The sequence below is a fragment of the Eptatretus burgeri genome, chromosome 6 (genome assembly GCF_056783735.1).
Source record: "Eptatretus burgeri isolate ZD-2024b chromosome 6, Ebu_testis_v1, whole genome shotgun sequence".
NCBI classification, from domain to species: domain Eukaryota; kingdom Metazoa; phylum Chordata; class Myxini; order Myxiniformes; family Myxinidae; genus Eptatretus; species Eptatretus burgeri.
In genome coordinates, this window is record NC_140966.1 from 22,032,643 (window position 1) to 22,049,694 (window position 17,052).

The following is a 17,052-nucleotide window of genomic DNA, read 5'->3' on the forward strand; positions in this document are numbered from 1 at the left end:
ATTAATCAACTGAGCGCCAGACCATGAACTATATTCCCATGAAGTTTGAAGACGATCCGATCAAAATTACTCAAAAAATAAGGGTTTCGTCGACTCCCCTGATTTGCGACAAAGTGACCTTGACCTTTGACCTTGACCTTCAAAATTTTATGCGCTGAAAGGGACGTCTATAGGCCTCTGATATGCGAAGTTACAAAAATTTCCAATGATAACTGTGCTCTGCAGACTGATTTATACGTGATTACAGACCAAAAAAAAAAAACATATGAAGGTCAAGGCCAATCGGCACCAAAAATTAATCAGCCGAGTGCCAGACCATGAACTATAATCCCATGAAGTTTGAAGACGATCCGATCAAAATTACTCAAAAAATAAGGGTTTCGTCGACTCTCCTGATTTGCGACAAAGTGACCTTGACCTTTGACCTTGACCTTCAAAATTTTATGCACTGAAAGGGACCTCTATCGGCCTCTGATATGCGAAGTTACAAAAATTTCCAATGATAACTGTGCTCTGCAGAATTTTTTATACGTGATTACAGACAAACAAACAACAACAAAAAAAAAAACATACAAGCTGACTTACCATAGAGCTGCGGTACGGGGTATCAAACGTCGCTGGAATAAGGCGGGCGTCGGTGAAAGAAATGGTAATCTCACATGCATCAATGTTTCTGTCGTAAAGAGAAAAAGCTTCCCATAAGAGAGATCTTTTCTTGACCCTTCTCAACGCATCACATTTAGAATGCCACCAGACATGTGGATGGGTCCATCCTGGACATGCATTTTGGGAAATCACTATCTGAGGACCTGGATGTTGGTATCCATTCATCGGATCGGATTCTGAAATCTGTAACAAAACATATAATATATATATATATATATATATATATATATATATATATATATATATATATATATATATATATATATATATTGTTACGGATTCGCGCCCGCCGGCGTGCTGACGGCCACGTAACTCGAATCGCGGCACGTCGCCCACCGGACGGACAATCCAGTCGTGACCCTCTCGGTCTAACGCCGGGAACCAGTCACGGGTGGACCTTTCGGTCTCACCGCGATCGAGCCAATCGGCCCCCGCGTGGGATAGGGTTGCTCGCCAAATTCGACCTACCTAAGTACCCACACGGAGGGTAGACCGGGCGATCGCACCTCGCCGCAGGTCGACTTCGGACACGGGCCACTTAAGCGACCCGTTCCGTACTTTCGGGATAACCGAGCGGTGTTATCGTCGGCCTCGACGGTTCGATTAATTATCGGGCGTATTCAGCCCACTACCAACCCTTTACGTGAAGCAAGATGAGGATTCAATGAAAGAAATGATGAAGCGAAGCGGGAAACAGTTCAACATAAAGCACATTTATTCGCGATGAACGGAAAGCACACATATACAATTCCACCAAAAGCACATAGAAAAGAAGACAAAAAGCAAGTGCGACAATGCAGATATAATACCGACTACGCGAGCACACGGCAACACTTATACAATTTTACTTCACAGACGGCGCCGACAACACACATTCCCAAAGCAAAAGAAAAGAGAACCACCCTCCAGGATGAGGGGGTAGGCGGGCCTGGGGCCGAGACCGTGTCGGGCCTACCCGTCTGGTGATGAGACGCGGAGCGGCGGTGGTGCCTCAACTCCGCGGGCCTCGCCGACAGTGTCTGGTAGGGGGTGGGAAGGGGGCCCCCTTGGTCGCACTATCTCAGCGCGGGGGGAAACAGGAGGGGGTTGCTGATGCTCGGGGAAAGGAGGATTTTTACTCTGTCTCGGGTCCCGCGACGAGCGTCTCCACCTCGACCAGGTCGCGCCGTCGGCCTCCCTGGTGTGCAGCTCCCGGCACCGACGCGAGCACCCCCTCGTCTGCCTTCGCCGCCGCCGCCTCTCCACAGCTCCGTCCTCTTCGCTCCGACTCCAACTCCGAACTCTTCCTCCGCTTCCAACGCACACTACGACGACCTTTTTCTGACGAACGCAGCCGCTTATATAAGCCCCGTGGCTTCGCCTTTGACCCCCTGCCTTCGACCTTTTACCTCGCTCCCCATTGGCCCGAGAAAAAGTGGGCGTGAATGCTTTTTGATCCATGAATTTGCATATAGCGACCGCCCTCCAACGCCCTGGAGGCGGGGCCAAATCGCCCCTCGCTCACCGATTGGACGGAACAAAAGTGGGCGTGAGTCGTTTTTGATCCGTTTTTGGAGCGGAAAGTCCGTGGTTTTGTACACGCTGTTCGGCGCGCGCCCTGCACGAGTCCAATACCGGTACCCACAAGCGGCGCAAGAACGGTAGTGATGCGACGGTTGCGAGGTGTGACGGTAAAGGTCGTGGCTGTTGTGGTGAAGCGGCGTTGTGGTGGGTGGTTGATGTTGTGACGACTGTTGAGACGTGGTTGGTGGTGGTAATAATGGCGGTTGGTCCAAAATAAAGATAGTAAAAGAAAAACGGCTATCCTGAAGAGTCGCAGCATGCATGAATGACATGTATTCCCACTAGACCACGGGTTTGGGCCTAACTACACATATACTTACCGAGATATCTCACCTAAGGGACCTGAATGGTGGTTTGCGAATTTGGTCAACCACAACAATATATATATATATATATATATATATATATATATATATATATATATATATATATATATATATATATATATATATATATATATATATATATAGCACTGTACCTGATTGTACTGAATTTCCAGCTTCAGCCTCTCCTGAAGATTGGCCAGGTCCATCTTCACGACTTTCTGTGGACTTTTTGAAGGTCTGCATCAAAGGTGAAAAGAAAGCGCAATGGATAAAGTACATTAAACTGGACACCCACCGGGGAGTATAAAACAAGCTCTCGTAGCTGCTGTATGGGACTCATCACACCTTTACGCCACCGACAGAAAACGTACGAATCGAACACCGCAGACGAAAAAACTCCTCGCATGTTTTTCCATAACTATTCTACGGACGTTGTAAACACGATGTGTCGCTATATTAACATCTGAAGCGCCGCAAATAAATGTATGCAAGTAGTGGAGGAACTATATTGTCGTCTTCATTTTTGAATTGTAATGGCACTTTCAGAGCCAGCAGGCTCTATTCACGCCACACACCTGAACGTGATAAAAATCACATATTGCCCATCAAGTGTAATAACATTTAAATGGATTTCCCACACTCCTTCAGGAATTTTAGGACCAGCTTACAGAGTTGAGGGTGCTTCTGGTTCATCAGCCTCAACGCTCCCAATAGATCAGGTCAGGTATGGGAGCATGCGCCAGAACAGCGCATCGCTGCATCCACTTTCCACCGGTACTCCAGGGGTCTCCGTCTGGCCATCCCCCAGGCAGATGCCTGGCCCATCCCCATCTCCTTGAGATGCCGATCAACCTGCTGCAACCATGAGGCACATGGTCGGCCCATTGGCCTCCTCCACTCACGAGACTCCCTCGCTGAGAGAATCTGGTGAGCAGGATCAGCGTCAGGAAAACGAGCCACATGTCCATACAGCCGCAACTGACGCTCACGGACTATGTAGGTAACAAATCTCATTTGAGTCTCTCTCAGAAACCGCTCGTTGGACACAAAGTCCGATCAGCGATAGCCAAAGATTCTCCGAAGAGACCTGGTACCAAAGGAATTAAGTCTCTGTCTCAGATCCCTGGTCAGAGTCCAAGTCTCACATCCATAGAGCAAGACTGGAAGCACCAAGGACCTGAAGACTCAGACTTTCGTCCTCCTGCACAGGTACCGGCAGCGCCACACCCATGATCCAGTGAATCCATGACTCCTCAGGCCTGATCCAGATGTCCATTGACCTCTGACTCAAAGCCAGCAGAGACATGAATATCACTGCCAAGGTGAGTGAATCTCTCCATGACCTCAACATCCTCACCACAAACAGGCACAGACAGGGCAGCAGCATCCAAGATGTCATTTAAAGCCTGGATCTTAGTTTTGACCCAGGAAACCTATAATCCCAGTGGCTCCGACTCCTCATTCAGCACCTCGAGGGCCCCCAAAGGGATATTTAAAGTCTCTGCAAAGATGACTGCATCATCTGTGAAATCAAGGTCAGAGAACTTGACATTCCTAAATGATGCACCACAGCTTGATCTCTTAGACATCCTCCCCAAAATCCAGTCCATACAAGTGCTAAAAAGTGTGGGAGCTAGTGCACACCCCTGACCAACTCCAGTAACAACTAGAAATAAGTCAGAGATGGTACCACCACATCTCACAGCACTCTCAGTACCAGAGTGGAATTCAGACATCAGATCGATCAGTTTTGGTGGCACCCCACGACGACCAAGAATCTTCCAGAGGGCATCCCTATTCACTGAATCAAATGCTTTACAGAGATCAACGTAGGCCCCAAGCAGCCCCTGCTGAACTCTCATCTGCGTTCGGTGAGGACCCGAAGAGCAATTTCAGTTCAATCGTTGACCTCTTTTGTGTAAACGCCTGACTGCTCTGGACGCTGGTGCTCAAGCAGATGGGGGCGAACCCTATCAAGAATTATCCGAGCAAAGCCATGTGTCTCTCGGTCTCTCTCGCTAAATATCTTGTTAATACGGGGCCTATCCCAGTAGATCCAACACCTTGATCCCCATTACTCCTTCATTCTGCACAAGATGTCGCCTGGGTCCCTCATAAAGAGGGCAATTTAGGAATAAATGATTCAGATTTTCAGGTTTCCTGCATGTCTCACAAAACTCCGTCAGGTGGCACCCAATTTTATACAGAAATGAATTTAGGCGATAGTGCCAGAGTCTTAGCCTACCAAGAGCTACCTGGTATCTCCGGGAAAGTATCTGAAGTTTAATTAGTGGTACCACATCCGGATGCACCATGTGACAGAATCTTCCCTTTGTGCTGGAGTCCCACTGAAATTGCCATTTTTTTCTCAATCTGGCCTCCAGCCAGAATAATAATTTCTGGTCGTCTCAGGGGGATTTGGGTGACATTTTTCAGTTGAAGGGCATGCTTCGCCGCGAGATCACAGGCCTCATTTCCACCAATGCCAACATGAGCATGGATCCAGCACAGCTCGACCACCAGACCACTCCGCTTCGCAATATTAACCAAATGCCAAACTTCAAGCACCAAGTCATTCCTACAACCATCCTGGAAGGATTCCAACGCTTTTAACGCGGAAAATGAATCAGAGAGGTAACCACACTGAGAGGATTAAACTCAATTTTCCATTCCAGAGCCAGAACTTGGGAAAATCGTTCAGTTGAGAAGACCGAGAGATGATTAGTTAGCCGAAATGCCCTGAACACCCTGAAATCAGGGATGCATATTGCTGCAGCTGTCCTTCCAAGAGAAGGTTCTTTGGTGCTATCTGTTTATACATGCAATGATTGACTCCAAATTGAATTGATAAATTCAATAGCCTGATTGCATATAACTGCAGGATTAACCGTGTCTGATTTTCCCGAGAGATCAACATGGAGGCGAGGGGATTCAAGAGTCCAGGGGACCCAAATATAAATTTTATGATGGGGGTTGACTGGAAGGGAATCCAACCCCATTTCCTTAGCAGTCATTTTACATGCAAGGCTGAAAGGCGGGGAAGTGGAGTTCCCGGAAAGCTTTAGATATTCCCAGCAGTTTGTAAATAAGGCTTTGCCAGGATAGTTATCCTCAGATGAGGTGGCTCTAGCCCAGTATTTCATTTTCAAAAAATCCCAATGGAGAGACGGGCATCTTGCCTGCTTCCACCAGAAGGGCAGAAACAGGAGTGCTGGTAAAAGCACATAAACAGACACGGATGGCTTTAGACTGGACAATCTCCAGTTTTTATTTATTGCTCATGGACATATCCCCAAGGACCAGGCCACCATAATCCAGATAAGAACGAATAATCATTTTATATAACAGGAGAAGACTATCACGATGTGCTCCCCACTCAGCATCAGAAAGACAACGTAATAAATTGATGCCTTTAGCGCATTTACCAGTCAGCATATTAACATGGGGAGTCCAGGTTAATCCCTTATCAAAGATGACTCCTAAGAATGACACTTCAGAAAATGGTTTGAGGGAAGAACCATTAAATACCATCACGATGTCCTAAATCCTTTTCTTACGGGAAAATATGATGAACTTGGACTTGTTGCCTGAAAGCTCAAATCCCCAGTCTAAGGCTCATTGCTCCACAAGACGGATATCATTCTGGAGTTTTTTTTTTTTTTTTTACCTGAAAGGGCTAATCTCTTACAACAGATCCACATGGCAATGTCATCAGCAAACAAAAATATCTTGCTGTGGAGCTTGGAATGGGAAGCTACATCATCTATCTATATATTACTAAAACTCCCATCTTGTATGTTCCCGAAATACAGCCAAAACGGTACACGATAGCGCAAAATTTTTACGGCCACCTTACTCCTCATTCGCCTGCGGTGTGCAGTATCAAGTTTTGTTCAAATCGGGCAACGAAAAAGATTATTAAAAAAATCGATTTCCGATTCAGTCAAGTACTCTTTGGGAGTATTTGATCAATGCAAACAACCTCAGCGGTATAATTAACTGGAGCTATCTTTTTTTTCTTGAAATGATTTTTTTCATCAACCGCTGTCACAACAGGAACCCAACGGGTTCTCGGGTTGTCTAACATATTACTAAAACTCTCATTTGTATGTATGTTCCCAAAATATAGCCAAAACGGTACACGATAGCGGAAAAATTTTAGGGCCACCTTACTCACCATTCGCCGGCGGTGTGCAGTGTCAAGTTTCGTTCAAATTGGGTAACGAAAAAAAAATTATTAAAAAAATCAATTCCCAATTTAATCAAGTACTCTGGGAGTATTTGATCGATGCAAACAACCTCAGCGGTATAGTTCGCTGGAGCTATCTTTTTTTTTTTTTCTTGAAATGATTTTTTTCATCAACCGCTGTCACAATGGAAACCCAACAGGTTCACGGGTCATCTAGTTAATCATAATATCAAAAAAAGTTGGGCTTACTGCTAACCTTGGGAATGCCCTTATCTATGAAAAATGGAGGAGAGGTTATGACACCCTCACCTGAAAAGATGTATTAAATAAAATGTCCCTCATCCACTCAAACATTCTTCCATTAATCCTGAGGTTGATTATCTTATATACATAGGAGGCCATCTTTCCAAACTAAATCATATGCCTTTTGGATATCAAGGAACACTCCCAAGAGAGACTCCTGATTATTTAGGGATTTCCTCGACTCATTTGCCAGTGCTGTAATGTGGGCCAAAACAGACCGTCCCTTTCTGAACCCACTCTGGAATTTATACAGGAGGTTGTTCTTTTCCAGGAAGAAAACCAAGCAATTGTTCACCATCTTCTCCATTAATTTGCAGACAACCGAAAGAAGAGAAATCGGACGATATAAAGATGGGGCTGTACTATCTTTCCCATATTTAAGGATAGAGATTACAATTGAGTGTTTCCAATCACAGGGAAGTTTCCCTAAAGCCCAAACCTTATTGAAGAATCTAAGGATCACACCCAACACCCTATCATCCAAGTGCTTGAACATGAGAAACGATAACCGATCTGGGGCCTGGGCCGCTATTCCTCGCCTTCTGGATAGCCTGTTTAAGCTCCTGAAGAGTGAAGTCCAGATTAAGTGAAGACTTTAGAGGCTGAACTGCGTTGGTGGTCACCAGGAATTGATTTGCTAATTGGGGAGGACGAGCTTCCAACTCATCATACTTTTTGATATCATCCCCACTTCCAGAAAATAATTGGCCCAGGGCCTCTGCCTTGTCTATATTTGAATAAAAGGTTTTGTTCTGAAAAATAATCGCCGGAATAGACTTCCATTTTGATTTAACACCCTGCATACTTTTTACTCTTCCACGTGGTTTTAACTGTGGTGTCCGGATTAATCGAAGAACAGAATAATTTCCAAGAGGCAGTCTTTGCTTGTTTAATAGTCCTTTGAGCATACGCCCTTTACCTTTTATATTCCACGACATCCTCCGACCTAAGGGTTCTTAATCTTTAAAGAGCTGCCCTTCTTTCCTGGATCACTTGTTTGCAACCCTCATCCCACCAAGGGACATTGATTTTCTTACCCACTGGACTGCTGGAAGTTTGGATTGTATCCCCAGCTATGTTATTCATAATTAGGACAATATTCCTGTTGAGGCTGTCAATATTGCTATCGACAATCCCTTCCTTCACTTCATTGGAACATCGATATGAGAAAAGACCCCAATCCGCCTGGGAAAAGTCCCAAGAAGCCAGTCCTTGTGTGTCCTCAGGATCTCTTTATAATTTGTGGTTGCTGCAAAGTGATCACTTCCTATATTGTCATCATGGGCCTTCAAATCACACCTCGCTGCTTCAATTGATGAAATGAGAGTGAGATCCAGAGGGTACATCTTCCCTGGAGACGGATTAATACATGTCCATATTCCATCATTTCATACCACCATATCAAACTCATCGATCAAATCCTCAATACATTCACCATTTATATCTGTGATTTTAGAGCCCCAAAGAATGTTATCACTGTAGAAATTCCCACATACAAGGACCACCCCATCCCCCATTCTAAAAGCCTCCTGGAGCCTCTTGTGCACCAATGGTTGGCAGGGATTGTAGAAATTTATTATTGAAACCATTCCCCTTGAGCCATGGATCTTGATAAGGTTACACTCCAATTCTGCAATACCTTCCATAACCAAGAAAGGAATACCAAATTTGACAATAATCCCACAGCCACCCCTATTCCCACTTGCTCTATCCCAACGTATAAGGGTATACCCCGGAATATAGAATCAATTAGGTTTATTGAGCCATGTGTCCTGTAAATATATTACATCTGGTTTAGTTACCAAATCAGAGATTAAAAAAAAAAATTTCAGGCCCTTGAGCCACTAGACTTTTAGCGTTCCATTGAATATTAGCATTAATCCATCAAGTCCTGGGACTGTTTGGCATCAGAACTGTTTGGTCTCTCTCGCTAAATATTTTGTTAATATCCTTGGAGGAAATGCCCTCCCAACCCAGATGTTTACAGGCTGCAGAAGAGATTCTGTTAATCTTGTGTGATCTCTTTTCACAAGAGCTGTACAATTGACCACCTAAGTAATGAAACCAATAAACCCCATTCTGGAAATGTTCGAAACCACCATGCCACTTGTATCCTCGGTTTGGCATTCCTGATCGAATGACTCACTCTGACAACCAACCAAACTTGTCTGTATTTTTATCGGGGCTGAAGTTTCAGTGATCAAACTGACTTCTTTCATTGGCAACACAATTTTGAGGACTTTGAGGACCGCCTCTGCATAAAATAACTTCCCAGTAGTTTTCACATGTCTTGGCCGCAATTTGGAATTCCAAACAACTCCTGTAGACTGCGCTATGGTCACCACCACAATTGGCACAACACATTTTAACACTCCTTCAGCTCTCATACTCATGCTCTCCATTACACTTGTTTACCCCTACAGGATGGTGCAGTATGACCAAATTTTTGACGTTTGTAACATCTTAAGGAGGAGGGATGTACTCGCGAAGAGAAGTTTCGTAGCCCAGAAACACTTTAGGAGGAAGAACAGGGTTGGAGAAGGACAACACCACAAATGTGGTGTCCACCTTAACCCCATCCCTGGCCGTAGTGAGACGATGGGCGTCACATACTCAAATGTCTACTAAATGGCTCTTGATATCATCCATACCAATGTCAAGGTCTGTCCCATAAATTATTCCCCGGCATTCCCTTAATAACCTGGGGATGCGAGTAGAGATTCGGATACCACCGAAGAGAAATACTCTCAAAAAAAATTCCCGCTGGGCCATCAATCTACACTGGATCAGTAGGTTCCCTGATCGAAGCTTTTCAGCACTATGGACATCGCCAAATGCTTTCCCAATTAAAGTTGCCAATTTTATCGGGTTGCCGAAAAATCAACGACTTGGATCGTTCCAAAGTAGAGATTATAATTGGAAATTTATCATCCGGCTCCTCTTGAGCCTTAACTCATTTACACACCTCTGACTCATCACTGCATTCTTCAACAAGCTTTACCCTCTTCATGCCCGACCCTCTAGAACAGTGGTTCTTAACCTTTTTACTAACACGCCCCCTCTAGTAGTTGGTCCTTACCTCCATGCCCCCCCCCCCTCATCTTCAACCAAATTATTAATAAATCCCTCCTGAATTAAAAGGAAAAACTGAAAAAAGCGTGTTTTTAGTATTTTTATTGAACAAAGAATTCTGTATAAGCAACACTTATGTACACAGCATATTTAATGAGATACTTAACATTGCTTCCAAGCTACCAGATCTTGAATGCGTGGTCGAATGCCAGAGAGAGCACACCACAAGTCCCCTTCAACGTTCAGCTTGTTTCTGTACTTGGTCTTGACAGCAACGAGCATGGAAAATGCAGTTTCACAAAGATACGTTGATCCAAACATTGTCAGAATCCAAAGAGCTTGATGTGAGATCAAAGGGTAAACAGGAAGGTGCGTGACCCAGAACGTCTCTAGATCCAGTTTTTTGAAGTCTTCTTCAGCTGAGGAGTTGAACTTTGACTCAAGAAACTCCTCGTGCACTTTGTCTGAAATATCAGCTACTTCACATTGAAATGGGTTCCGAATGAATTTCCAGGCTTCGTGCTTCTCATCTATATCCGGAAAGTATCTGATGAATTCTGCTTTCAATTCAGTCAAATGAGTAATTATTTGTTTCTTTAACTCAGAATCAAGGTAACTGTGAATGAGAGCAGAATCCAAGTTAGCAAAACTGGCTGTATTTCCATCCTGAATTCCACATTTCCAGAGGTTGAGTTTGGCCATGAAGGCTCGAATGATGTCATGGTGCATGATTATGTTGATGTTTTTCCCTTGGAGTTTGAGGTTGATGGCATTCAGTGCTTCAAAGATGTCCACCAGGTGAGCTGGAGATAGCAAAAATCCTTCAGACTGGAACTTGTCATGGAGATCTGCTTTCTGCTGCGAATCTAGAAATGTTGCCACTTCTTGTTGTAGTTCATAAAGCCATCCAAGCATGTTTCCCTTCGATAGCCATCGTACGTTTGTGTGGAAAAGCAAGGCTTGATGTTCAGAATCCATATCCACACACAGCTGTTTGAAGAGACGACTGTTTAAGGCTCCAGCTTTGATGAAGTTGACTACCTTGATAGCCAGGTTCATGACATCCCTCATTTCAGCAGGTGGAGTTCTGGATGCTAAGGCTTCACGATCAAGGATGCAGTGCGTACCTATAGCAGATGGACTTTTTTCTTTCACTCTTGTTATGAAACCAGATTGCAAACCAATCAGTACATAACCCTACCAGCATGTCCCATGAAATGTTGCTGTTGTATAACTTTCCATAGGATGGCAGAAGAGCATTTCCTCTTTTAAACTATTGCCTGACACAAAACGAGCATACATCAGTCGCTGAGATCACTGAACAACATCAGTCGGTTCATCCAACTGGATGGCAAATACAGGAGAAGCTCTTACTTGGTTGAGAACCTGATCTTTGATGTCTTGAGACATTTCATCGATCCTTCCCTTGACGGTATCGTTTCATAGAGAGTTGGGAAAGCTTGTTTGCACTATCCTTTCCCAGAACGAGATCTGCTGCACACAGTACACTTGGTTTTATGAGAGTCTCTCCGATGTTATGGCTCTTTTTGCTCTTTGCAATCAACATGGCAATCTCAAAGGAAGCCTCAACAACCTTTGAAGTGTGTTGCCGAAATGCTCCACTGCTGTGTCCATCTTAGCTTGCTTCAAGGACTGCCTTTTTGTTTCAAAGAATGCCTTGGGTTTGGCAGCTAGAGCAGGATGCATTGTCTTCAAGTGGCGTTCCAAGCATCTGGGCCGCTTGCCATCATTGTTCAGTCTTGAAGCATATTACGCACTGGGGTACCTCTGTGTCACCCTTTTGGAGGGACACAAATCCAAATCGAATATATTCGTCAAGATACTTCTGCTTTTTTGCACTCATTGCGAATGATTTCGTTTGAAATGGGTACTGCAAATCTGTGAAAATGTTTTTTTATATTAAAATCAAAAATATATATAAATTTTAATATTAAGGCCGCATAAAAAATTACTTGTTTAGCATCTCCGCCCAACCTCAGAAATGTCCCCGGCCTGCATTTTTTTCTTTCTTTCAAAAAACCCTTAAAAGAAAGTGTAAAATTGTCAAAACAACGTTTTCCCACCTAAGAACAATGTAGAATCATGTTTGCACTTTTAAACCCACCTCAAACATCCCAACGATGGCCCCTCTATCGGACAAAGGCCCTGACCACTGGTTGACGTACCTATCAGTTCAACTATCACTAATGTCCCTTTGGCTGAACTTTGACCTTGACTTTCTGTGTGCCGTCTGTACGCCTCCTCAACACGTCCCAATGCCTCAATCCTACTGCCGACACAGCAAAGAACGTTGGAACTGTCATTCAGTGTAAGGAGTGTGATAAGTGGAGATGCCTTCAATAGACTGACCAAGAAGATGAAGGATGAACTTGAAGTTGAGATGAGACGATCCTCTACAGTTGTGGAAGTGTGTTGATGAATATCGAGGCTGGCGAAGAGGACGATTCACTTCTAATGAACATTCGTGTGCGAGCCGATCTTGACTGCAGATCACAAATATAATTAACCTATTATTCTGCTGGGTATGAGGACATATGCATCCACTGTGGTAGTGTTGAAAATCTTGTGACAGTAGAAGGTTTTTTATCCTTTCTGTCAGGACTGTCAGGTCCATAGACGTGGCAAGAAATTCACTGCTAAAGACTGAAGTACTACCACTACTGTATCAACTTTTCAGCCAGATGTTGGTTTCTTTATCTGCATGTGCATGTACATGTGCAATAAAGTTGGTCCTGAGAGAGTCCCAGCAGTGTCACTTCGAAATGTGTACGATGACTGGTGACAAAATTTAATTTGTTCACTTGGACTTCTCAGAACTATTAAATTTCACTCACTGTACATGTACATGTACTTTAGGGTGTTGGAAGGAGAATGTCCTCATCGTGTTCCTAGAATGCCTGTCATTCATGTACCTGTCATTTCCAGGACCACTATGGGGTCATTTTTTTTTTTATGAAACACCCTGTAGTAAATAGAGTGATGCCAATGTGTGTGCATGATTTCCTGTGACATTGAATATTGCTTTCAGGTTTCTCAGACACATCCACTAGTATTTCAGTGGTCAGTCATGTACCAAATCCACAGGGCTAGGAACAACAAGAAAAAGTTGTTTATATGTTAACTTTTGATGTTTTAATATCATTTATCACTTTAAATACATGTGTACAAGTTTAACTTTCACTTGAACAAAGATTTAAACAGCACTTTTCATGTTTTCTTCTTCAATTTCTAGCTTGAAAGTTTCGATGGTCTTCTGTACCTTCCGAACTTGCCTTCTGTCTCCGTCCTCCAGGCACGCCACCACTCCATTCATAAAATAAAAAGCTCCCTCCGTACCTGGAAAAATTGGAAGAGGTGGATGCTAAACAAGTAATTTTTTTATGTGGCCTAAATTTAAATAAATGTTAAATTTTAAAACTAGCCAGGAGGCGACGATGGTTCGCCCTCATTATTGAACAATGCCACGATAGGTACAATTGAGTTAGTGGAAGCTTTTGAGGAAGCCCTACCGTAAAAACCTCTCTTCCCTCAAAATTGACCAAATCAAATCGGATTTTTTTATATGTTGTACTTATGGACATTACGCACAGATTCTAGGAAATGAAATTGCGAGAAAAAAATAAATAAATAAGTTGAAGTGGGCGTGGCTCCGCCCACAAGGGGCGTGGGACGCCCCTCATATAAAAAGACACAACGAGACCATGATATCTAGCTTGTGTCCAAGTTTCATCAAGATCGCATCAAACGTCACGGAGCTATGCTCTGGAGAGAGTCACAGACAGACAGACACTCACACCCATAACGAATATAGTGGTCACTTACTGACTCGTGAACCAATACTTTTGTGTTTTTTTTTAATGTTCATCTTGAGATTATGAAAACTCTTGTTTAGAGAATTCCAAAAATAATTTGAGAAATTCCTACTTTTTTTCTCCTGGCTCACGCCCCCTCTGAAAATTACTCATGCCCCCCCCCCCCCCGGTTAAGAGCCAATGCACTGGAAGCTCGAACGAAGCCATCGCGGAGGACACGCCCAGTGGTCATGTCTCGCCACACCCTCCGTTTAGTCGTATTTAATCGGGATCCACCAAGAGCCAAATTTGGCTCTTACCTCCAAATGACAAATCACAAGGAACACCGGACTGCAGCGAATACCAAATACCCGAAGAACCAAAGAAACAACCTCCGCTCCCTAGTCCCTTGCCAGACGCGCGCAATCCACGTGCTTTCCATGAGCTGAGCTTTTTTTTTTTTTTTTACCAACACGAACCCCCCACCGTTCCCCGAAGGCACGGCCGCCAAGCCAGCAAAATGGTCACATGTACACGAACTATATTGTCTCCATTGATGGCGAATTTATTTCACTTTGTCTGAGGAATAGGTGTTAAGCGGTCGGCATTGCCTAAGGAAAGTTACCCGGATGTAGGAACTACTTGCAGCAAGGTGGACTATTTTATTCCGCGTATATGGAAAACTAAAGTTGATGTTTTTTTTTTCTCGAATGTAATTTTGGTTTCCTTTCCGTTTATTGATATTCGGTGGGGAAAGTGTATGAGCGGCTATTATGGCTGATAGAGTTGTTCCATTCGAACGTCGCCGATTTCTTGTTTATGTGTGCTGACGAGGATGGGAGGGCGTGAAGAAGTGGCGAAGAAGAACTAACGTTCTTTTACCACGCGTAATGAGGAATTGACTCCGACGCTTCGTGACGTAAGCACGCAATGACGGTAAACGTTTTCCCGTGACGTCAAGACGTCCGATGGAGATTTGTGTTGTGGGCGAATACCTGCTCGGGCGGCAAGTTGGCAAAAATTATTATTCGTGTAAAATTACATGATTTTAAATCTCACCACTCCATAAACGTTTCTCTATGAATTATAATTCAAATCTTTGCATAATAATCCTGTTTTGCTTGAAATCGTAAAAGTAGTTATAACGTGATGACGTCACTTCTACGTCCTGGTGACGTCATCATTTTGTGAGCGTGTGGAAGCTCCGCCAGCACAACGTGTTCACGCCGCGGTATGATCTGTTTGGAACAAGAGTGATTTAATCCAAATTTGATTTGACCAAACACGACGGTGCTTTCACCGTTTCATGTTTGTCTTTTCTCGCGCACATTCTCCTCACTGTCCTCCTCTCCCGCGCTGTTTTCTCTTCCGGCTCAGGCATCTTGACTTAAATACAGGGCCGCAGCTTCCCAACCCATCCCAAGGCAAGTCGGGACTTATTCTGTGCTCGTTGTCAAGGCGACATGGCGTCGAAGCGCCCACCAATCAATGAACTCAACGATAGGAACTGGAACGATGAGGAATTGCCAGAAGAGGTTCGCTGCCGCATTTACTTCTCTCTTTATTTTTCTTTTTTTTGTCGCATGAAGTGTTATGAAGGAAAACTGCGTGATCTGAATAATGAGTTTGGTTTAATATCCCCCAGGCAGGAAGATTTGAGTCGGCGTCTGTTGAAGTGTTGAAGACTCGTACGATCAAGAAAGCAAGGCGCAGGAACCCCGAATCGGTGAGAGCAATCAGGAGAAGGAGCTCAAGGGGTCGGACTGTTTGTGGTCCACCTGAACCCCTGGGTCGGACTGTTTGTGGTCCACCTGAACCCCTGGGTCGGACTGTTTGTGGTCCACCTGAACCCCTGGGTCGGACTGTTTGTGGCCCCACGTGAACCCCTGGGTCGGACTGTTTGTGGTCCCGTATCCGAGACTAAACATTCCCTTGAACACATATATATATATATATATATATATATATATATATATATATATATATATATATATATATATATATATATATATATCTTCTTCCTCTTTCGGCTTGCTCCCGTTAGGGGTCGCCACAGCGGATCAACCGTCTCCATTTCGCTCTATCCTCCACATCTTCCATTGACACTCCAACCACCCGCATGTCCGCCCTCACTACATCCATGAACCTCTTCTTTGGCCTTCCTCTTCTCCTCCTGCCTGGCGGCTCCATCTTCAACATCCTTCTCCCGATATACTCCGTTTCACTTCTGTGCACATGTCCAAACCATCTCAATCTCGCCTCTCTCACTTTGTCTCCAAACCGTCCTACCTGCGCTGTCCCTCTAATACACTCATTCCTTATCCTATCCATCCTCGTCACTCCCAACGAGAATCGCAGCATCTTTAACTCTGCCACCTCCAGCTCCGCTTCCTGTCTTTTTGTTAGTGCCACCGCCTCCAAACCATACAACATAGCTGGTCTCACTACCGTCTCCTATACTTTCCCCTTCACTCTTGCAGCTACCCTTCTGTCACAAATCACTCCTGCAACTCTTCTCCACCCACTCCATCCTGCCTGCACTCTTTTTCACTTCTCTCCCACACTCTCTGTTACTTTTGACAGTTGATCCCAAGTATTTAAACCAATCCACCTTCCCCACCTCAACTCCTTGCAACCGCACCATACCACCACCCTCCCTCTCATTTACGCACATGTACTCCGTCTTACTCCTACTGACTAACATTCCCCTTCTCTCCAGTGCGTACCTCCACCTCTCAAGGCTCGCTTCAGCCTGCTCCCTACTCTCCCTACAGATCATGATGTCATCTGCGAACATCATGGTCCATGGAGACTCCAGTCTGATCTCGTCCGTCAACCTGTCCATCACCATTGCAAACAGGAAAGGGCTCAGAGTCGATCCTTGGTGCAATCCCACTTTTACCTTAAACCGGTCCGTCATTCCTACCGCACACCTCACCGCTGTCACACTGTCCTCATGCATATCCTGCACGATCCTCACATACTTCTCCACCACTCCCGACTTCCTCATACAATGCCACAACTCCTCTCTTGGCACCCTATCATAAGCTTTCTCTAAATCCACAAACACACAATGTAACTCCTTCTGGCCTTCCCTATACTTCTCCATCAACATTCTCAA

The 17,052-nt window shown here is 44.4% G+C and overlaps 1 protein-coding gene across 7 annotated transcripts in view; it reads left to right on the forward strand.

Moving 5' to 3' along the window:
• Nucleotides 1-14,565: 14,565 nt before the first annotated feature.
• LOC147024392 (nuclear pore complex protein Nup50-like) overlaps nucleotides 14,566-17,052 on the forward strand; it is a 159,042-nt gene continuing 156,555 nt past the window's right edge. For 2 of the 7 annotated variants that reach the window (XR_015059000.1, XM_085884278.1), the window contains exons 1-2: nucleotides 15,101-15,466; nucleotides 15,577-15,657. Coding sequence is in view for 6 of the 7 variants with exons in the window: in XM_085884278.1 (XP_085740404.1) it covers nucleotides 15,395-15,466; nucleotides 15,577-15,657 (153 nt within the window). In the remaining variant the exon portion in view is untranslated. Of the gene's footprint in view, nucleotides 14,584-14,670; nucleotides 14,851-14,892; nucleotides 15,467-15,576; nucleotides 15,658-17,052 lie in introns of those variants that run through there. The other 5 variants (XM_085884275.1, XM_085884274.1, XM_085884273.1 and 2 more) reach the window with 5 other exon arrangements.